The sequence below is a fragment of the Scophthalmus maximus genome, chromosome 1 (assembly GCF_022379125.1).
Source record: "Scophthalmus maximus strain ysfricsl-2021 chromosome 1, ASM2237912v1, whole genome shotgun sequence".
Taxonomy (NCBI): Eukaryota; Metazoa; Chordata; class Actinopteri; order Pleuronectiformes; family Scophthalmidae; genus Scophthalmus; species Scophthalmus maximus.
Window position 1 is genome coordinate 22,297,502 of NC_061515.1, and position 21,553 is coordinate 22,319,054.

The window sequence follows — 21,553 nt, forward strand, 5'->3', positions numbered from 1 at the left end:
TCTCCGTCTGTAGGGTAGCTAGCTCGTCAAAAGGTTCAGAAATTGTGCATATCGGACTAACATCAGGCAACACAAATTCACTCAGTAAATCTTCTCATAATGCAATCAGATCAATACACAGACGTCACTCCTCGCCAACGCAGTCATCATCACTTTTTGTCTTGTTAAGGATTCCTGCAATGATCAAGAACGTGAACAAACCAATGTCCTGGTTGAACAAACAAAACTCATGAACACCAAGTAATAACTGATGTACAGCAAGATATTTAGCCGGGCAAACGCTTAACAAGTTTATGACTCATGACCTTCACCTTCCAAACCATTATCATCCATCACTATCACTCCTTCGCCAAGCATACCCGGCTCCTAGATAGCTCAGCGGTGACACATCTTGCTGATTCACCAGCTTGTTGGCACTGGAGCAGAGGGAGCCGGCAGCCACGGCCGCTGCCTTTGGGGGGGGGGGACGACCCACGCCGCACTGAGCTCTGAGCACAGCAGCACACAATAGAAAGTGCCAGCGTCATCACAGCTGGGCTTATCGTGTGTGTCACTGCATGACAAAAAAAAAAAGGGAAGGGAGGCAATCATGCGCTGCAGAGAAAGTGAGAAGCTTTGATAACCTGAAGACGCCAAACAGCTGGAACATCTGGTTCCGTGACAACATTCAAAGTCAGGCCAACATTTTATTGAATCCGGGGGGGAAAATATACAGTTTACTTAATTGAATTTTTTTGCCAATATACTGAGGAAACGTTGAAGGACATATCTCAAGTCGCAAAAGCTATGAACTTATTTCATTGCCTTTCTTTCAATATCCACTAATAGCAAAACAATATTTGCTCATAGCAACAAAATCAGGATTAACTGACTAACTGTTGGTTCGGAGCTGTCCCAAATTTTATCAAACTGGAAATGCTGACTTTTTTGGAGTCAAGTGTAAGAAAAGAAGAAGTGAGAAAATATGTTTGTGATTTGTCTGAAAACGACCCATATTTCAAATAATTAGACTAAACATAAGCTTTAAAACGCCAGCGACTCGCTAAATGTTTTAGAACTTTATACACAAATTTCTGGTATGTTGCAGTGACAGTGCTCAAAAATCTGTTCTCATGAACCCCACTTGATGGAAAATATAAATCCAGTATAAAGATATTTTCTTTTTCTACTTCTATTACATTTAAAATTATTCTCTAGAAACTTTGTCTGTTAATAAAATATTTTTCCTTTTTTTAGGCCCAAAATGCTGGTAATGTCAACCACATATTATATCATATTGTCGGGCCTATGGTCAAAACACACACACACACACACACACACACACACACACACACACACACACACACACACACACACACAGACACCCTCTGAAAATGATTTCAATCAGTAGTTGCCTGTGTGTGTGATAGATAACGGTGATTTAACACACGCATCATTTACCTTGTAAATCCACACAGAGGGACGCCACAGGAATCAGCTGCACACATGCACAGATTTAGTTTCACCAGTTTACCTGCACTAATGCTGTCATCCCTCCATTTTTTTTCCCACCTTCAAATAAGTCCGCCGGATATTAAAAAGAAAACAGAAGAGACTCCCCTCCGGCATTGTTTTCCGCTGACCTTTAGGGGAAAAACGTGTCACTGCCTTTCGACCTTTATGTGTCATATATAGATGAAGAAGAACCCGCTGTTATCTTAAAAAACTCATTCACCGCTTCCTGATCTAATCCCATTTGTCAGGAAACAAAATGATTGAATCGCGGGACATGTGAAAACAAAGAAAAAGGGACGGGACAGAGGGAGGCAGGAGGGAAGAGGAAATACCTGAGGGTGAGAAATCTTCTCTTTATCTTCTCAAAAAAACAAACATGTCCAAAGAGAGGAGAGAGAAATGCAGACAGGAGCGCCCACTCTGTGCCTGCTGGAGCAGCCAAAGCCCCTGAAAACAATGGGCTCTGCTGATATGGCCTATCCCGCTAAGTAGTGTCAACTCACCTAGGCAACATGGACTGTACCACTCCTCCTGCAAACAGGGGAGGACGCCCAGCCTGAAGCGTCTCTGCGGGCGACTCGGCGACCCGTCATGCGGGTTTCCTTATTCCCCCTCTTGATTACGTGCCCCGCGTTCGCTCTTTGAACCGCCTCGGATGTAGCGTTTCATCAGGCGGGGGGGGCGAGTTGCTTGAATCACACCGTCTGCCCACCTTTTTTCCCTCCTGTTGATTCGACCCACTCTGCAACGCTGAAACCCAGGCCCGTGGCTTTGCAGCTAGTAATTGGATTCAGGCCTTAAGACGCTGTTGCCATTTCTCAGTGAACAGAGGACAATATAATTCTGACAGGACGGGACATCGGTGACACACGTCATTTTAAAAGAAGGTTTTCTGTAAAGTAGCTTAAAGAGTAAATATACTACAATGTTCTCTTCTAAAACGTTCTGTCTGGATGTTTAAATGAATTCATTTTATTGTTCATTTTAAATGATATTGTGTCTGGTGCAATGATACAATGAGTTAATATCAGCCACTTAAAACTCCTGATTTACCCTTACATTTCCTCATAATGAAATTTTATTATAATTTTTTTTGAATATTATTATTATTATTATTATTTAATGTATTAGAGCTTCTGCTCATTCCTGGAAAAGAGGAAACATAAAACCGACAGACAAAGATTTTATAAATGAATAGTTTAAGCGATTCATCAGTCAAAAATAAGAAGTGTTCTCTGACTCCATCTTCTGCAGTGTGAGGACTCTGCACCTTTTCTGTTTTCAAATTCCATATGTATGGGTTTGTATCGTTTAAAATGCCAGCGGCTCACTAAATGTTTAATATATACATATATTTCCTAACTTAATGGTTTTTTTTCTCAAATTTTACTACCATTGTAGGAAGATTTGGTCCAAAAAATCTACAACACACAAACACACACACACACACACACACACACACATGCACACAAGTCTCCACAGGGTGGCGCCAACTCCGTCAGAGGCTTATTATCTGCCTCCTGACACTGCTCTTCGAAACAGATTTTTAACAGTGGAAAAACTGAAATGATTTGACAAATAACTGATCAGCATATGAAAATTAACAGACGTAACTGAAAAGTGTGTAAATGACAGCTTTGTTGGAATCTATTGAATTAAAAAACAAAAAACAAAGTGCCGACACGAAGCAAAATGCAAATACCATTTGATTACGTCAGGAATATTGTTGGCAAATTAGCATATGACATCACAACGCATTTTTTTGCGGTGCATCCTGCTCCAGTTCTCCGGCAGTAGTTTTCGAATCACATCCTCTATTTCTCGCATTAACCGTTCACTGTCCAACCACATAAAGGGTTTTTGACCTAATCGTGTTTTGATCTGTGCATACTGTTGTTACCTGAGGGTCTCATTTATGAATGATTGTCTGACCTGTGTAGTAGTAGTGTTGGCCGGGGCCCCCGACTGCCTCCACAATATCCCCTTTTGTTTTACCCATGGGGGCAAACAGGCAGCAAGAGGCCTACGTGTAAGGCTGTCAGGCTGGGTCTGCCTCAGCTGACACCCCCCCCCCCTTTTGACAAGAGGAATTCCTAGCCGGCAAAGACATTTTATGACATAATGTGCTTATGAACAACTTCAGCAACAGTCAGATTTAAACTGCGTTTCATCCAGGTGAAGTTGAATTGAGAATACTAATGTATATCTCACATTAAGGTATGAAAACCCAGGTATCTGCTGTCTGCGGTACCTTCGGACCACAAGGGTCAGGGTCTTGTGGGAGCTCTTCACCAGGCAGATGGCCTCCTGGCGGGAGCCGCTCAGGGGAACGGCGTTGACGCGCACCATCTCGTCCCCGGCCAGGAGGTGGACCGCTGCTGCGGCGCTGCCCTTCTCCACCTGAACACGCAAAACAAACATGAGACACACGGGTACAGTCAGAGAGCAATTCAAATATATTACTAATAATCTAAGTCAAAGTGGAATGTGCCTCAGTGTCCTCTTAACCGTTCAGTGTAAACAAGCAAGACCTTTGAGATTTTATCATTATGAATCACCTTCCAAATCAGAAACTTCACAGTACATTCAGGATCCACTGAACAAAAACAACAACTTGTCCAAGAACGCTTCATCCGGAGCACATGTACAGAGAATTGATTTAAGCCTATTAAAGCCAATAAAAAAGGGCAAAAAAACAACAAGAAACCTTAGGTACTGTACAACAACCACTAGGGTGGATCTTTTTGTTTTTAGGATGCTATTTCATCCACATCACCCACGACCAGCAACCTGAGCGCTCTGATTAAAAATTAAACCCTGGTCCGGCTGTAACCTGAGGTCGTCCGGGCTTGCGCGGCTCCATGTGAGCAGAAGTTCACCTCAGTGGTAACAGCAGATTAAAAGAGAGGCTCCTGGTCATAGGGCGCCGATTTTGTTGGGTGCTCCGCGCAATGCGGCGGCAATGCGTTCGGCTGCTCTGAGTATAGGTCAATGTTTCAGACGCTGAGAGGCTCTAAATTCAACACCCTCAGTCTAATTCCAGGGTGTGGAACATCCAAAACGCTTCACGGTCGACACTGCACTTCCCCCTGTAACTGTCTTTAACTTTATGGGCACTTTGAACTGTCAAAGAAAAGAATCACCATGTTATTCAACAATGATAATGATGACGTCACACTGTACAAACACGGGGCTGTGTGTGGTTCGATTTCCGGTCCAAACCTTGGTGATGATCAGCGGCTCTCTGTGCTCCGTGCCTCCCCTCAGGGTGAAGCCCCAGGGAGCTTTCCCCCGGAGCAGCACCTCCACCAGCTCCTCATCCTCCTCCTGTTTCCTCCGCCGAGCCGTGCCTCGCCACTCGCCCACATCCCTCCGCCACCTCATCCTCCCCGCTGAAACTCTCAGGTCGTCCACAGCATCCATGATGCCATGATCCACATCAGGTCAATGCTGAAAGACAATAATTGTATTTTAATTGAATTTCCAAAATATATGTGCAGGAGGGTTTAAATGACAGAAAACAAATCTTTAATGGTGTTTTGTCTGTAAAGTATCATCACAATTAAAATTTTTAATGATTTGTTTATTAGTTGATCATCAGAAAATATATAGATTAGTATTCTGATAAATATCAAATATAGATTCTTATAGATTCTCAAATATGATTTTTTTCACTTATCTTATTCTAATATCATATTAAACTGTTGGAGGAGACATTGTGAAGAAAAAAGACAAAAAAACAAGGTGAGGCTCCTACAAAGGAAACATGTTTTGCAGCAGATAAAACTGATAAAAGTCAAGTTAATCATAATGTCATCAACGCTTTACAACAACACAAAGAAAAGGTCATTGTTGATCGATTTTCTTCAAAACTTTAACTTACCTGCAGATGCTCTTTCTCTGCACATAACACTTGACAAAGGTCCTAGAAAACAAAACACAAAAAGGGCGAATGACTCGGTTACGTTCTCCATGTGAAGCTCCAGCAGGTGGTAGCGGCCGCTCTGCCGTTTCTCCCCCAGGAGGAGCCGCTCTGTGCGGGGACTCTTTCTGCACCCTCTCCTCTCCGTGGAGCTTCTATCGCCTCCAGCCAGACGCAACAGGTCCCGCCCCTTTACGGATGATGCCACCGCGCCCCCTGGCGGCGACGTGTAGCCATGTGGATGTATCACAAGAACTGGATGTCGCACCGCTGCTCTGCCTTGCAGCAAATTTCCCCCTGTGGTCACTTGTGGTACCGCAGCAACAACAACAAAAATGAAAATGAAAAAAAAAGATTTTGGTGTATTTCTCTGCTTGAATTAATTGAACGAAAAAATGTAAATGTTAATTTGAAAACTTGGTTACATTCTAAGAGTTGGAAACAAGTTTACTGAAGAAAAACATCAATTTGCATCATGGATCCTGACCTGAGAGCAAGGCATCTTTCAGAGCCCCTGCATCAAGCGAACAATATATACTATTATTTATATTTATTTACTATCATCTTCATTTTTGTTTGCATGTATGTTCGCAGGTTGACCCTCCTCGTCATCCTCTCACACGTCTACAACCTGTTGATGGCCGGGAGCATGGAGTAAGCCCTTCAATATCTTATTCTCTTCTTCCCATTTGTTCAGACTTTGTACGCTTTCCTTTGTCCGGCGTGATTGATCGATACGTCTCGCCTGAAACAGAGACCCGATATCGGCCTGATTAATCATTAAATCACAGGTATAGGAGCAGGCAAAAGGAGGGTGGATTAATCCTGTAAGATTATCTTCAGCCCCCCACTCTTTTCTCCCAACACCTTGACTTATTTTTTTGACACCTCTCTGGCTGCAAACCAAGACACTTTTGCCATGTCTGCATGTTTGAGCCACTGTTTTTTTATTATCTTGGTCCACCGTGCACAAGCCGGTGACAGGAATCCGTTTATGCATTTGCAATGTATCCGTCTATAGTCGTGTGCAGAGCATATACAGTAGGTTGCAATAGTGCATCTGATAACAAATGACTCGAGACCCACGCCTTTTATTCACCTTTTTTTTGTGGATAACAATCACAACATAGCAACGGAACAACCTCAAAACTGCAGATCACTGTGATCAAAGCACCCACTGTTACTCTTCATTAATAATAACAACTCATATCTACTTACTATCACCATTTTTAAGTGGCGTTGATTCCATTTCCCCATCTTTTGGATCTCTAAGGCTCATTGAATTTATTTGATAGAATTTAGGCTATTTCTGAAGAAGAAAATAAACACATATTACCTTCCATTTGAAAATCTCTTATATAAATCGTATTAATATACTGTACGTCTGCATTGTTTCAGATTACTTGCTTTCTAATCTAATGGGGTTTCAGGCTCCTCATTGGGACAAAGCACGATTCAGGAATCACCTGAGAGGATAAAAACAGACAAAACCAAAATTAGTCATCATTTATTTTTGTTTTCAAATGGAGATTTAAATTTTTTTCCCCCCCAAAAAAATTGCTAATAGATTCCAAAATCATATTCCTGCATATAAGAGGAACACTTTTTGATTTGTATGACCCGGTGACCTTAACTCGTGCCAACACGGTCAAATCACCTCCGACTCAAACAGCCAATTCATCCATTAGAAAAACAAATTCAGCTCATGGAGGGGTAATAAGATGTTGAATCATCGCACACTCCTCACCGAATTAGTCCAAGCCATTGATATTACGGCTGAATCTTCAAAACTGGTGGCTCTGCGTCTCCTGGTACGGCCCTGTCCGCAGCTCTGTGGGGAAGTTGTAACACAGTAGGGGTTAGGGTTCAAGGTTGCTTTCAGTGTTGACCGTAGGGAGAAGAAACAGTCATACAGATACTTGGTTTTCGTATGTTGCTGTAACTTCCATAATCCTTTTTTTCTCCCCGAAGCCTGCGAGCATGTTAAACTCAACGGACCCGCGAAGCTTCATCAGACTGTACGTGCACCGGTCCTGGACAGAGTGCACCCCGCCGTGGAAACGGATGACAGTGGATTCAGTGACGGTGCACACGATGTGGGCCGGGCGGCACCTGATGGAGAGGAGGAGGACACTCTGTGTCTGACGTGGGACCACTTTACACATGAAGGTACATTTATTTGTGAGGAGAAGGAATATTTATCCCATGAAATCAGACGTAAAAATGTTATTCTGTGGCCCTGGTGGAACTTTCTGAAGCCTATGATCAATACTATTAATCATACCGTCATCATTGTCAATCAATATCAGTACATTTGCGGAGTACTCCAATACCATTCTTTCTTTAATATTGTTATATATTATATAGTAGCATAGAGCTAAGCGATAATGGTGGCTCGGGCCCTTATAATATTAATAATAGAGATGTATAATAATAATGATAATAATACAAGTCTTGGTCAGTTGGATGAACACCAGAAATGTTGTTTTCACAAAGGCAAATGTTGTGACTATAACAATTTATATGTACTATACTAATAAAAAAAATTAAAATAAAAAAAAAACATTTTTGAAATAGGAAAAACTTTGCACACATTTTGAAATCCCTTGTGTTTTGTGGCCAACTTAAGACATTTAATGTCATTTAATGTATATTAAATACATACTTTAATTTGTGAGCATGTCAATAGAGAACATGGCAATCTAACATGTTATGAAAAAAGTTTAACTGTTCTGTAGTGTGTAGTCATCTTGTTTTTTTGATAGAAAATCTCATTTTGTAATGGTACAGGGAATTTCTTGTCCAAACACAGTTTTTTCTTGCTGTGTAACTGATTGAAAAACTTCTGCGCATAATATTGTTTGGCCACCCCTGTCACAGACCTTTGACGATCCCTCCTCCTTGGCACTAGGTGTCACTTTTGTCTCTTTGTTTGACAAACAAACAAACTCTGACACACTAGTTGGTAAAATGTGTGTTTGGGCCACACTCACTCTTTTGCATAATGATCTGAAAAGGTGTGTGTGTGTGTGTGTGTGTGTGTGTGTGTTTTAAGTATCATAATGTAAACGTGTATAGTGTGATGTTAAGTGAAAGGGGCATCGGTATTCTTGACAGTGCTTTTTCAATCTTCGAGTCTCTGCACAGCAAGAGTAGATGGTTATTATTCCCATTTATCAAAAAAAGCGGACATGATTTATTTCATCTGTGCATCAGGTGGCGCCCTAGAGATTCATCCAGCTGCTTGCCTGTTGTCCCTCGTCGGCCTTCAGCGCTGCCCGCATCGTGCACACTCTACATCTGCATGTGTGTGTGTGCGTGTGTGTGTGTGTGTGTGTGTGTGTGTGTGTGTGTGTGTGTTTTCTTGGTATTAGTCCCAATGACATAAAACTGTAAACGTTCAAGCGAAGACACATTTTAGGGTTAGGTTAAGGTTGGGTTTTGGCACGTAGGGGTTATGGTTAAGGTCGGAGTTAGAGTCTAGAAAATGAATCTGAAGTATTCTGACGTCATTCAGACACTTTGGATAAAGTTAAATTGCCAGGCTAAAAGCGTGGATATGTTTTCTTTGACTTTATTTTTGACATATCTGTGTGCTCCATGGCAGCAAGTCGGTGTGGGCTCCTCCACCTGCTCTTCCTGTTTCATGTTTTGTCCCTCTGTGTTTGTGTGTGTGTCATCCTGGAGCTAATTAGAAAAGGGGTGCGGCTTCACCTGGCTCTTTTGTCTAATGCCGTTTTTTCCTTGCTCTCCGAAACCTCAAACTTTTGTCACGTCTGCCAGTCAGTCAACCTGCCTACCTACAATCATTCTTCCTTTAGTTACAATAAAATCCCCCTACACTAAATTGTCACCTCGGCCCAACAGGGTGTGGACGGGCGGATGCGCCATGTCTCGACAAATGTGATGCCTCGACCTGACAGCACTGTTGTGTTTTCGGGTCATTTCGGGTCATAACAGGAGGAACAGGCTGCATCGTCGCTAATGTCAGTAACAGTTAGGAATGATTTTGCGGTGCACTTAAAACAAAAACAAAAAAGACATCATAAAGTTCCTTACCAGACAGCAATCGAAACAAATAAGTCAGAAAGTCATGAAGATGAAAAGATAATAGTTGTGAAAGTGAAGAGACAGCTTAAAAGTAAATCCCTCCGGCAGATCATTGCAGTGCCTCGGGGCCCTTTCATTTTCAGCCGGGTCTCTGGGACAGATGGCAGGCCTCTGCCTTAAAATTGATATAATAGTAAGTAATAATTCATGGATTTTTTAGGAGAATTGATATCTAAGAGTGTTTACAATTTGGTGCCACTTGATGGACTTCAAGGGGAGTGTTGGGCCTTGACGGAGGTACAGTATGTGCTTTACTGAGGGAAATTATAGTTACTTCTTTTTATTTATTAGTCTGATAGATACGTTGTATTTTTCAATTACATACCAAAGCTGTTACAAAGCTACAGTGACTGACTAATTCTTGTAATTCTAGTAGTTAGTGCTTTATAATCCTATTTTTCTATCATTATCTGTCTATAATCTGTGCTGTGTCATTTGATATATTCTTGTCCCAAAAGTGTTTTTTTTTTTAATAATTTACAACATCTACAACTTTCCTGAAAGTTGTCATTGCACACCGTGTTCCTTCAATAAAGTTTTTTTACATTATTAATTGGTCTGTTGAAGCCAACGCCTCTCTTCTCACTTACGCAGACACGGTGAGACAACAATGCACCTGCGCCAGTCGGGGCTTATAAATTACAGAGTCGTCTTTGTAACTGACAGAGTGTAGAGGTGCTGACTGCCATCCGGGTCGCGTGAGTAAAGTCTTGTTCTTACATCGTGGCACAAGTTTTTTTTCCGTGGATGAATGAAATTGAGATCTGATCCAATGTTTCATGTAGAGGCAGTGATGTATTTTGTCTTAAAAAATCTGAAATATAGTCCACTTCATTTTGGCGTAACATTGAGAAGCTGCTTAGAAACAACACGACACACTACTTCCCGCCACAAGTCAAATCCTGGAGGAAAGTTAAAATGTTCGTTTCTGCAGCCTTTTCTAAACTTCAAAACCCAAAGTGCTCAAGGAAAATAGGCTGATATCATCTTGGCACGAAGTTTTCATCTTAAAATGTGTAATTAACCGAGCAGGTAATTTGTCTTCTGTCTTGTCAAACTGGTTTGACACGGTTTCCTCCCTGCTTGCTTATTGTAGTGAATCATCACAACAACAAACGCAGCACTGAAAAAATGTTCAGCGGCGCTTCAGGTAAGATCTTTTGTTTATTTTTTCTTCTTTTTTTTCCAGGTCAGTTTAGGACAAACTATGTCGTCACAACTGTTTCCAGATGCTGCATTTTTATTCTTGAAGTGAATATTGGTTCTGTCGTCTGATTGGTGCTCCTTGCAGACTGCCACCCGTCAGGCTACGACCTGCCTCCCAATCCGGAGGACAAGGTGTCTCACGGAGGAGGCGGCCATTGGAATAACCGCCATGGTGATGAGCAGCACGGAGGAGGCAGCCATGGTGATGAGCAACACGGAGGAGGCCGCCATGGAAATGACCGCCATGGTGATGAGCAACACGGAGGAGGCCGTCATGGTGATGAGCAACACGGAGGAGGCTGCCATGGTGATGAGCAACACGGAGGAGGCCGCCATGGTGATGAGCAACAGGGAGGAGGCCGCCATGGAAATGACCGCCATGGTGATGAGCAACACGGAGGAGGCCGCCATGGAAGTAACCGCCATGGTGATGAGCAACACGGAGGAGGCCGCCATGGCGATGAGCAACACGGAGGAGGCCGCCATGGAAATGACCGCCATGGTGATGAGCAACACGGAGGAGGCCGCCATGGTGATGAGCAACACGGAGGAGGCCGCCACGGACACGATGGAGACGGCCATCGTCATCGTCGTGGGAGTGGTGGCGGGAGCCCCGGCGGGAGCCCCGGCGGCAGCAGTGATAGCGGCAGCGATGATGAGCACGGCGGCCATGGAAAACACGGGCGCAAACACGGGAAGGGGCACGGGAGGGGCCGTGGGCGTGGGAAAGGCAAATGGTAGAAAGGTGAGAAATTAAGTTTGAGTGTAAAACTTTTACTGATTTAAACCCAACAGATATGGGAAATATTAAGCACCAGAGAGCCACTAAATAACGAACTCTGTTTGCCTTTTTAAAAACTTTTTAGTCCGTTATCAAAGGAAGAAACTTAAATTGAGAACAGTAGAATGTACGGGGAGGCTACAGTTGAACGTTGTGGAAGCTTCATCAAAAATGCAGCCATTTGGAATTGAAGTAACAAGTGACATAATATACATCATCAATACTAACAAACTAAATGTCATCTTCTGCTTTGTCTTCTTTTGACTTCTAGGCACCGACCAGGGCACACTACTACATGCCTCCGTACCCTCCCTATGAGAGAAGCATTCAAATATGTTTTGCTATTGTCTTTTGCCATTTTCACAATCAACCCATTGTCAGCGCTGTGTGTTCTGCTTCCGCACCGGAGCTGCAGCTTTGAAAGTTGAAAGTCGACCAAACTACCCAACATGGCTGGAGGAATCCAAACCGCATAAAAACAATGTCGGCGATTAACTGTGCTGCAAAACTGAAATTAAATGCAATAAAACCAGTTACTCTTGTTTCAGCTCTTTTCCTCGCTCCCTTCTTTACACTGAATCTGTATTTATTCTGGAACAGTGCTAAGAGTGTCGGGCAAAAGGTTTCCGCGTCTGTTTTTAACCAGAAGTTGAATCAGAACAATCACAAGAGCGGGAAACGGGACAAAGACAGGAAGTTACAGAGTTAGAGACACAAACTCTTGTAATCATGAAGAAGCCATTCCTTACAGCCAACGGCTGAAACATAAGATATCTACATATACACACAATAAATATAATACATGGTTTAAAAATAAGGCAATGCTATAACATAAAATCAAAGAGTAAAAAAAAGATAATTTCGTATCTCAAAATGAGTTTTTGTGTTGTTGTTTTTTAATGTGGTGATTAATTTACAACTGACAAATGATGCAACCATCACCAGTCTCCTCCACTGTTGCCTAGTTTCCTTTCAAAGGCTTTAATAAGGAGGTCCTGAAGGGTCAAAGTCGACGACTTGTGTTTTTGTCTCATTTTGCTCATGTGTGTAATGTAAGTATGATGTCGGATACCTCCTTTGCTGCTGAACATGTTCATACTCGGCTGGTTCTTCTGCAAAGCCCACTGTACCTATGTAGTCTTCCATCGCCATCGTGTGGAAATCATCCGGTACTGCGGGTTTCAGCACAAGTCTGAAAAAAGCTGCAGCACCAGCTTGGCACAGCAGTTACACCCATAAACCATGTGTCTGTGTTTCTTACGGTTAATCTGACGAACGATTTCTGCTGAACCAGAGGTGGCCGGTGGCATTTGACCAATGGCAACATGGCAGCAACATTGTCTGCCAGTTTGTTTCCTCTCCTTGTCAGTAAGGACATTTGAGGGACTCCACCCAGAAGGCAAGGCACAGGTGACAAGCAGGTTCAGCAACACTGGAAAACCAGAAGTGTGCTGTGGCGGAGGTCTCGTAGAGACACTTGAGGAAGAGTTCTGTGTTTGTCTGTCTGTCTTTGACTTTATCAAACAAAAACACAGCTATGACATTTTCCCCCGCTTGAAACTCAATGGATCTGGACATCGACTGGAGTAAAGGATTTTTCAGGGACATTTTTGATGATGTAGTGTAGAACAGAGTTTTTTTGTCCAATGCTTTGCAGCTCGTATTTTGAGCGTGTCAAAGGCCACAGTTGGAATTACTTGACAGCCGTGCTGACCTGCAGAAATGGGGACCTCGAGTGTATCTCGCGCCAGGACCCCCTGCCTGCTTCTGCTTCCGCTCCTCTTGCTCTGCTGCTCTGGTGGGAAATGTGAGCTTCAGGGATCGAAACCTTTGGCGCCGGACAACGCTCCCTCCACCGCCAAACCTTTCATCAATCAGATCAATGAACCTCAGGCCTTCCCCGAGGAGGAGAGGGTTAACCTACCCGTGTTTACGATGGACTACCCTCGGATTCAGGTCCCCTTTGAGTTTACTCTGTGGGTACTGCTGGCCTCCTTTGCCAAAATTGGTATGTTTGGATGAACCGCCGCATTCAGGTTTGAAGTCAAAAGCGTTTTTGTTAATTTGAATGACAGCAGCCTTCATTTTAAGGGTTAGGGGACGTCACACAAGTCCAGGGTCAAATCTTTTCATTGTCTCACCCTGCAGGTTTCCACATTTACCACAAAATCACCATCTGGATCCCCGAGTCCTGCCTCCTCATAGTCATCGGCCTCGTTGTCGGTGGCATCATGCACTCGGTTAAAGAGGAGCCCCCCGCCGTGCTCGACTCCAACGTCTTCTTCCTCTACATGCTGCCGCCCATCGTCCTCGACAGCGGCTACTTCATGCCCACGAGGCCGTTCTTCGAAAACATCGGCACGGTGCTGTGGTACGCCGTGGTGGGGACCCTGTGGAACAGCATCGGAATCGGGCTGTCTCTGTTCGCCATCTGCCAGTTCGAGGTGTTCGGGGTGCAGGATATCAACCTGCAGGTCAGTAAACGCCACAGGGGGGACGGGACGCGTTGGTTAAATTAGTGACAGTAGTAGGGAAGTGGTCGAATCTGACTGGAAGGTCAAAGGTGATGGAATATGAAGAACAAAACAGGAGAAACATTCCAAGATCCATTTAGTAGCTGCTCTGGAGCTTTCAGTTATATCATGTACGTCATACGATGTCGTGTGATTGGAATCTGCCATGTCAAAGGTCAACAAGAAACACGCTTCAAATCCACCATGAATAGTAAGTCCTTAAATATAGACTGAGCTCCATCTTGATGAAGATCTTGAGATATGATCAATAGCTCCAGGCCAACAACTACAGTAAATGTCAACTTTTTTTTTTGTCACTATCCCCTTTTCACGTTACGTAAAATATTCAGATCGGTTCCACTCCAGATGTATTTTGTGACGGATTGAACTCCACAGGAGAACCTGCTGTTCGCCTCCATCATCTCGGCCGTGGACCCGGTGGCGGCCCTGAACGTGTTTGAGGACATCGGCATCAACGAGCAGATCTACATCGTCATATTCGGAGAGGGACTCTTCAACGACGCCGTCACTGTGGTGAGTGCAAGGGACGTGAAGGGACAAACCTACCTCCTTATACCCAGGGGTTATTTCAAGAAACAATTTGATTCATTAGGCTGCAATTTGAGCCCGATTCCTGCCTATACTATTTTTCGAAGATTTAGATCTGAGATAATTGCATCCTCCAGAAGTCAAAGTCACACTGAATGTAAAAATGTGTGTGTCATGTCCATGTGTTCACATTTGACTGAGGAGGACTGCACAGCTTTCATGCCCCCTGGTGGGTTGACACACTTGATCTGTGCGCCACTGCAGTTCCCCCCCCCCTTGCAGTCTTGTCAGGCCAGTTCCCTTGCGCTGTTGACTGGGAGAGTCGTGTCGTGATTTAAATCCCGCCTTTGCTCTGGCTGAGTTTCACTCGAGAGTTTCACTCGAGCGTTTCACTCTTCACTGTGAGTTTTAGAGCCAAAAATGAATCCAACAGTTTTAACAGTAGATGAATTAGAGGAGAGGAGATGATCAGGAGTTTTAATTAAACAGAAAAATAAGATCTCCAGTTCACTTTCCGTGTGTTATTCAGTGCAATAAAATGCAGTAAGTCGATTCTAATAGAAACAATACATCCATCCTTTTAAAAAAAAAGTCTGATCTCCTGTGTTCCGTCTTCGTCCCTTCCTCTCCTCAGGTGCTCTACAGCATGTTCGCCTTTCTGGCAGACCTGCCCATCGTTGAGTCCAGCGACGTGTTCCTGGGAGTGGCCAGGTTCTTCGTGGTGGGGGTCGGCGGCGTCCTCTTTGGCCTCCTGTTTGGATTCGTGGCCGCGTTCACCACGCGCTTCACCCACAACGTGCGCCAGATCGAGCCCCTGTTCGTCTTCATGTACAGCTACCTGGCATACCTAGTGGCCGAGCTGTTCGCCATCTCCAGCGTCCTGGCGTGAGTGGAGGCCAAACACACACACACACACACACACACACACACACACACACACTGATCAGGCCACACACCTGAGTGGGAAACTTACAGTGATGGGAGAAGTGTTTAAATAATTTACTTAAATCCATAAAAATACTAAATGACAAATAAAAGTCACATGTCCAAAGAAAGTTAAAATGCTCAGAGTGTTTTGATATTTAACATATTATTGGATTATTGTGAACTATGCAGTACATATCAGCTTAACACAGTATAGAACAGGACCAGCACAACGATTCATCATTAGATATTTATTCTTACTAAATTATTATTATTTAAACTCAGGATAAGTACGAGAAATTTAAAATTGTAATTGAGTAAATGTACTTAGTTCCATTCCAGCGATGCCAACAAGTGGAAAAATTACGCTATTGTCAAAGCGTGTTGGGATGTTAGAAATTAGAGAAATAGTGCAGGCTCATAGGCAGACCATTTCTAAATACAAAAATCTAATATTACGAAATTTAAATGATGTTGCTTTTGCGTTGTTAAATATTTAAATATTCCAACTTTATGTAACTTACCAAAAACTTTCCAGAAGTTGCAGCCATGAGAACAGTTGGCCAGACTCTCTAAATAACAAGACAATATGCTTCATTAGTTTGTTTCCTTTCCCCTCTAGGCTCAGAAATATTGATAATTATTAATAAACAATAGAGAGATGCATCCCTACTAGCTATAGGCCAACAGATACATCTCTTTATCCCGTAAGACTCTTTAAAGTGTGCATCGTGTTCAAGCGTGCACCCTCTTGTGTCTGGTGCAAGTTCAAAAATGACATCATGAGTGTGCTTCACTTACAGAGAGGTGTAACTAGGTGTTGGTGGAAAAAGTGCACGCTCAACATTCCCAGTGTAAAGAGGACTGAGTGTGCACAACAGTGGGACTGGTGTAAGAGGGGAATGAGACAAAAGCAGTTGATCTTTGGCTCGAGAGCAGAGATTTATTTGACACGACCGCAAGTGACGATATATCATGAGGAATACACGAGTAGAAAATAAATGCAGGTGACACAACAAGGTGTTAGATACACAACCTGTATTGTGCAGCATGGACTCATGTGTTTGGCTTATAAACAAACTTCTCCATTGCAAAAGCTCAATCACATGTGTTGCACTCCCTCCCTCGCAGCATTATAACATGTGCCATAACCATGAAGTACTACGTGGAGGAGAACGTCTCTCAGAGATCCTGCACCACCATTCGCCACGTCGTGAAGATGCTGGCCACCATCTCAGAAACCCTCATCTTCTTCTTCCTGGGTGTCGTCACGATAACGACGGATCACGAGTGGAACTGGGCCTACATCCTGTTCACGCTGCTCTTTGCCTTCATCTGGAGGGGACTCGGTGAGACGTCGAAACAAAGCTCTGTGTCCCCTTCGGTTTCAAGTCGGGACTCCCTTAAAATAAATGCCACGTCTTTCTCTGTCCTGCAGGCATTCTGGTGTTGAGCCAGATCATCAACCCATTCCGCACCATCCAGTTCACTTTCAAGGACCAGTTTGGACTGGCCTACGGAGGCCTGCGAGGGGCAATCTGCTTCGCCCTGGTCTTCACCCTGCCTGATAACGTCAACAGAAGGAACCTGTTTGTCACGGCTTCCATCGCCATCATAATATTCACGGTTGTCATACAGGTGGCGACAATTTGTCCGGATATTCCCTTGTGCATTTTGGAAGATTTAAGAGACCAATTTAAAAACAAATCTAATCATTTAGCTTTGTTTTTAAATGTTTTCAAATCTATATTGCAGTAATTAAGGACTAAAGTTTTTAAAGTTTACAAGTGCTTGGACATGGGGTCAGACTACTAATGATAAAACAAGTTTGGATTTATACATCCAAACCAGCATTGGTGCAGACAGCACTTTGCACATGTCGCATTGCATCGTATTTTTACTGTCTTACAAAGAATTATATTTCCTTCACTCCAGGGCATCAGCATCCGTCCCATAGTGGAGTATTTAAACATCCGGAGGACCAACAAGAACCTGAACACCATCAATGTAGAGATTCACACCAGGGTACGTATCCGCTGTGATTGAAAAACATTAATTTTCAACTTAATCTTTATTCATAGTGGATTGAGTCTCTTCTGTTATACCCCCGTGTGTTTGACTGTATTCTGCACAGGTGATGGAGCATGTTGTTTGTGGTGTAGAGGACCTGTGTGGACAGTGGAGTCACTATTACTGGAAAGACAAGTAGGGACCTCCGTCATCTGGATTATTATCTAGTTTGCATTTATTTAGTTTTTTTCGATCAGGATGAATGCTAACAATCTTTCTCTGTCCTGTGTCCGTGTGTCAGGTTTAAAAAGTTCAACGATCGCTTCCTGAGGCGCATCCTGCTCCGGGACAACAGGGCCGAGTCCAGCATTGTGTCTCTGTATAAGAAGCTGGAGCTGCAGAACGCCATCGACTTCCTGGACACGCCCGTGGGAGACCTAAGTGCAGCGCCATCTATCATTTCTCTGCAGTAAGTTCATCAGACTGTCAGTTTGGGCCTAATTTAATTTGGAAAAACATGGGTAAAAGTGTGTTTTTTTAATAATACGAATCGGGAAACAGTAGCAGAATTAACTCACCCTACCGGTACGTCAGTGTATTACAGTGGAAGGAAACAAGACTGGGGAACAAGGAAGTAACAGCCAGACATTTTTTTAAACTACGATGTTTGGTTCGTGTTATTTTTTATTTAATATAGCCACATTGTGACCAGTTATAAAAACTAGTCAGGGAGCTCCTCTATAACAACTTCAACTACAACGAAATGACTGAAAACTTTCAATCAAGACAGTTTTTCCTTTATTAACTTTATAGTTTGCAATGAATTAGTGTTTTTTCGATTCCGATACCCTGCAGCCTAATAGCTTCATATCCTGGCAAACCCAAAAATATGGTAATCTCTGACTTAAATCAGATTATCGGTTGATAAAACAGACACTGTCTTTAAGTGAGACCACAGAAACTGTATCTGCTCACTAACAGTCAGGATGAGTGCGTCAGCTAAATCCACGAAATGTAATTTGGCCCCGGTCAATGATGCCATTTTTCCCATCAGACGGAAAACTTCCTTATGTCAATAGTAATTGTGCATCATTTTATTTCATTAGTGTCTCTCGTTCACTGTGCATATTGCTCTCGCCCTGCCATCAGCGACGAGATGATGGAGGCGTCTCGACCGAAGAAGAAGTTCCTGGCCGGCGACGTGAGGAAAATGCACGACATCCTGTCAAGGAACATGTACAAGATCCGACAGAAGGTATCCTCTTTTTAAAAAAATGCTCATTAATTTCAAAATTAAAAACAGGTTGAGTATTGTGGTTTTCAGGAAATGTTACTGCACTGAGGAAGTAGCGCGTCTAACCCGGATTTGGTGCTATAGTGATTATTTCCATTGTGTTTGAGATTTAGTCGAAATAATCTATGGCTTTTTGTAATGAGGGAACATGAGGTTAATTTTTTTTTGGAAAACTGTTCCAACTTCCACCAACAATCTCTCAACGTATTCAAGACGATGGGATACACCAACAAGTACAATCTGCCCGACGACAGCCCAACCAGGGAGATTCTCATCCGCCGCCACGCGAGCATCAGGCGGAGCCTACGTGCCGAAAGTTTCCGTGAGATGGTGGGGGTTTTTTTGTGTGTGTGTTTGCAGACGTTAAAGATATATATTGCCAACTTTATTTTTTGAATCCACCTGCCCCGACCTTGATCATTCTCCATCTTCCAGCCTGGACGAAACATCCCCAAGTCTCAGAGGTACTACTCCCTTCAACCCGGTGGAGATCTGGAGTCCGCCTTTGCCCTCAGAAGACGTAGTCACGGTGAATTGATAGAACTTTGAGAGACAGACAGATGACTTTTGGTGCAATAATCAAAACATTATTTTAACTTACTCTATTCCAATACTGGTGTTATCTCAGGTGGTGGTGAGGTCGACCGCCTCTCGGCTCGTCTCCAGCCCTCTGGCGCGTCGGCCCGTTCCTCCTCCCGCTCCCTGGTCGCTATGCGGATGTTGAACACCATCAAGGAGGCCAGAAGTGCTGGGGAGCAGCCAGCGGCCTCTGCTCGCGCACGCACTCCATCACCCGGAGGGAGCGCTTCGGACGAGAGGGGCCCCGGAGGTTCCAGCTTCAGGGCTCCCGTTCCTGCACCCAGGAGACGCAGTTCGGGTCGGGCAGAGGGACACGAAGACCCTGAACATCCAGGAGGAGGAGGAGGGGTGGAGCCAGTGCGTCCTCCCCAGCTGCCCCCACCTGTTGGATGGGTACGCGAGAACCAGGATCCAGGAGACATTGGGGCAGGGGATCCCCTGCTCAGACACTCGTCACAGGGGCCCGGAGGCGCAGGGAGATCCTGACGATCTGCGATGGACAGAGGGGAGTATTTTCATTGATGTTATATTGTAAATCATTTACTAAATCATTACCTTATTTTTGCCTCCTAAAATCTTTTACTGTGTATGTATGTAAAATAAAAAAGAATGCGGTGTAACACATAATGCCACGGTCTGCACGGCACATGTACAGGAAGATTGAGAGTTTAAATGACTTAGTTATATTAAATATAAGCATATAGTATATCGTTTACTAGTAGTTAGTTAGTTATATTTTTTTAAACTGTGTGGTGAATTCCATGAAAATAAATCCACCTCTCCTCTCCCCTCTCCTTTATCTTAATTTCGCCCTTCCCCGTCTTTGCAATGCACACAAGGACGACATTAGCTCCCCATGATCCCCGTTGTCTTCTGGTGAGATGACACAATCTTCCGCGCTCCAGAGCCAACAACACAAACGGGATTAATAAGTGATTAACCGAGCCGCCAATCACGCCCCGCACAAGGCCGGCCTCGTGGTCGTGTTCAAACAGAATGTGGAAGTGTTGCAGATTTGTTAGAGAGAGAGAGAGAGAGAGAGAGAGAGAGAGAGAGAGAGATTTTTTGATTTTTAAAACAAAATGTTTATTAAGATTAACCAGAGAACATCACGTCCTCTACAAATGAAATGAGGAAAAAAAAACACACAACAACAACAACATAAAACAAAAAAATAACTGAAAAAACAGAATAAATCAGGTCATAAACACAGAGTGAAAGATGAGCTCTCCCTCCGTCACTGAACACACAGCCGTGGTGAAACACCACTGGTTTAAAAACTCTTGCATGTCGTTCATCAGAGAGTGGAACCTGAAGTCCACTCTCACTCTGGCTCTCACCAGAGACACGTACATTTTTGTCAGCCCCTGTCCGGACACATGTCGTATCTTGTCTTTCCTGCTTTTATAAATCGACAGTTTGGCCTGACCAACCACAAAGTTCAGCAACTGCCACTTTTTAGCATCTTGTTTTCTGTAGCCAGCACCAAAAATAAAAAACAGTCTCCGTAAACATTTCCCCACAGTCAAAAAACACTGTTTTTAAAATGTTAAAAAGAGGTTTCAGTCTGTGACAGTCCAGAAAACAGTGAATGATGGTCTCTGTGTGTGGACAGAGAGAGAGATCCACATTTAAAATTGGGAGAAAAGTTTTATTAGCACAGTGTAGTTGCTAAATTGGATTCTTATGGTCTAGTTATAATGATTGAAAATCTCAAATTAATAACAAATTATTTTCGAAAGCCATTCACTTTTTTAAAACGTTGATATGTGTGCAAGTAGCCACCAGGGTTAGGTGGTAAGGGATTACATTTCATCTGGATTACGTAATCTGATTATCAAAAATATAAGTAACTATAATCAGTACACACACTTGACGTCACTACCCATTGTCCTGTAGATGTAAATACCAGCATCTGTTTGTGAGCCAAATTTGATTTCTAAATGCTGAATGTTCAGAATATTCCTGTATACATTACTCCTCTCAGGTTGCCATTTTTATTTCATACTCTTTATGATTTACAGATCATGATCATGGAGTATTCATTCCTTTTTATTTGTGCGTAGCGTGCATTGTTTTTGTATTTGTGTCTAAGTATTTTGAAGTAATCCAAAAGTATTCAGATTAGATTACATTATTTATGCAATCCAATTGATTACGTTACGGATAAC

General features: G+C 43.3%; 3 protein-coding genes across 4 annotated transcripts in view; 2 read left to right on the top strand and 1 right to left on the bottom strand.

Annotated features, from left to right (window-relative positions):
- LOC118314136 (protein Shroom2-like) overlaps positions 1-5,594 on the bottom strand; it is an 18,938-nt gene extending 13,344 nt beyond the window's left edge. The window contains exons 1-3 of one of the 2 annotated variants that reach the window (XM_035640353.2): positions 5,378-5,594; positions 4,717-4,944; positions 3,746-3,894 (exon numbers count right to left, since the gene is read on the bottom strand). In XM_035640353.2, the coding sequence (XP_035496246.2) occupies positions 3,746-3,894; positions 4,717-4,917 (350 nt within the window). In that variant the 5' untranslated portion in view covers positions 4,918-4,944; positions 5,378-5,594. Of the gene's footprint in view, positions 1-1,826; positions 2,478-3,745; positions 3,895-4,716; positions 4,945-5,377 lie in introns of those variants that run through there. The other variant, XM_047330469.1, reaches the window with a different exon arrangement.
- Positions 4,922-12,060, top strand: LOC118314221. Its single transcript, XM_035640500.2, has 7 exons — positions 4,922-4,937; positions 6,011-6,070; positions 7,388-7,585; positions 10,121-10,224; positions 10,623-10,676; positions 10,818-11,477; positions 11,785-12,060. Exons 6-7 carry the CDS (start codon positions 10,902-10,904, stop codon positions 11,932-11,934), a joined length of 726 nt encoding a protein of 241 aa, XP_035496393.1. The 5' UTR covers positions 4,922-4,937; positions 6,011-6,070; positions 7,388-7,585; positions 10,121-10,224; positions 10,623-10,676; positions 10,818-10,901; the 3' UTR covers positions 11,935-12,060.
- A 788-nt stretch (positions 12,061-12,848) lies between these two features.
- On the top strand, positions 12,849-20,174 carry LOC118314195 (sodium/hydrogen exchanger 2-like). Its single transcript, XM_035640466.2, has 13 exons — positions 12,849-13,521; positions 13,662-13,987; positions 14,423-14,560; positions 15,210-15,460; positions 16,631-16,848; positions 16,938-17,137; positions 17,435-17,524; positions 17,634-17,704; positions 17,811-17,978; positions 18,659-18,764; positions 19,017-19,133; positions 19,239-19,332; positions 19,432-20,174. Exons 1-13 carry the CDS (start codon positions 13,236-13,238, stop codon positions 19,866-19,868), a joined length of 2,502 nt encoding a protein of 833 aa, XP_035496359.2. The 5' UTR covers positions 12,849-13,235; the 3' UTR covers positions 19,869-20,174.
- The last annotated feature ends 1,379 nt before the right edge of the window (positions 20,175-21,553 follow it).

What these genes read in the sequence shown, in the direction of transcription:
- LOC118314221 (XM_035640500.2), top strand. Translation starts at nt 10,902, where the DNA reads ATGGTGATGAGCAGCACGGAGGAGGCAGCCATGGTGATGAGCAACACG. An exon ending in GAAAGGCAAATGGTAGAAAG is followed by an intron (nt 11,478 to 11,784) that starts GTGAGAAATTAA and finishes TTTGACTTCTAG; the next exon opens with GCACCGACCAGGGCACACTA.
- LOC118314195 (XM_035640466.2), top strand. Translation starts at nt 13,236, where the DNA reads ATGGGGACCTCGAGTGTATCTCGCGCCAGGACCCCCTGCCTGCTTCTG. An exon ending in GGCCTCCTTTGCCAAAATTG is followed by an intron (nt 13,522 to 13,661) that starts GTATGTTTGGAT and finishes CTCACCCTGCAG; the next exon opens with GTTTCCACATTTACCACAAA. An exon ending in CACTATTACTGGAAAGACAA is followed by an intron (nt 17,705 to 17,810) that starts GTAGGGACCTCC and finishes TCCGTGTGTCAG; the next exon opens with GTTTAAAAAGTTCAACGATC.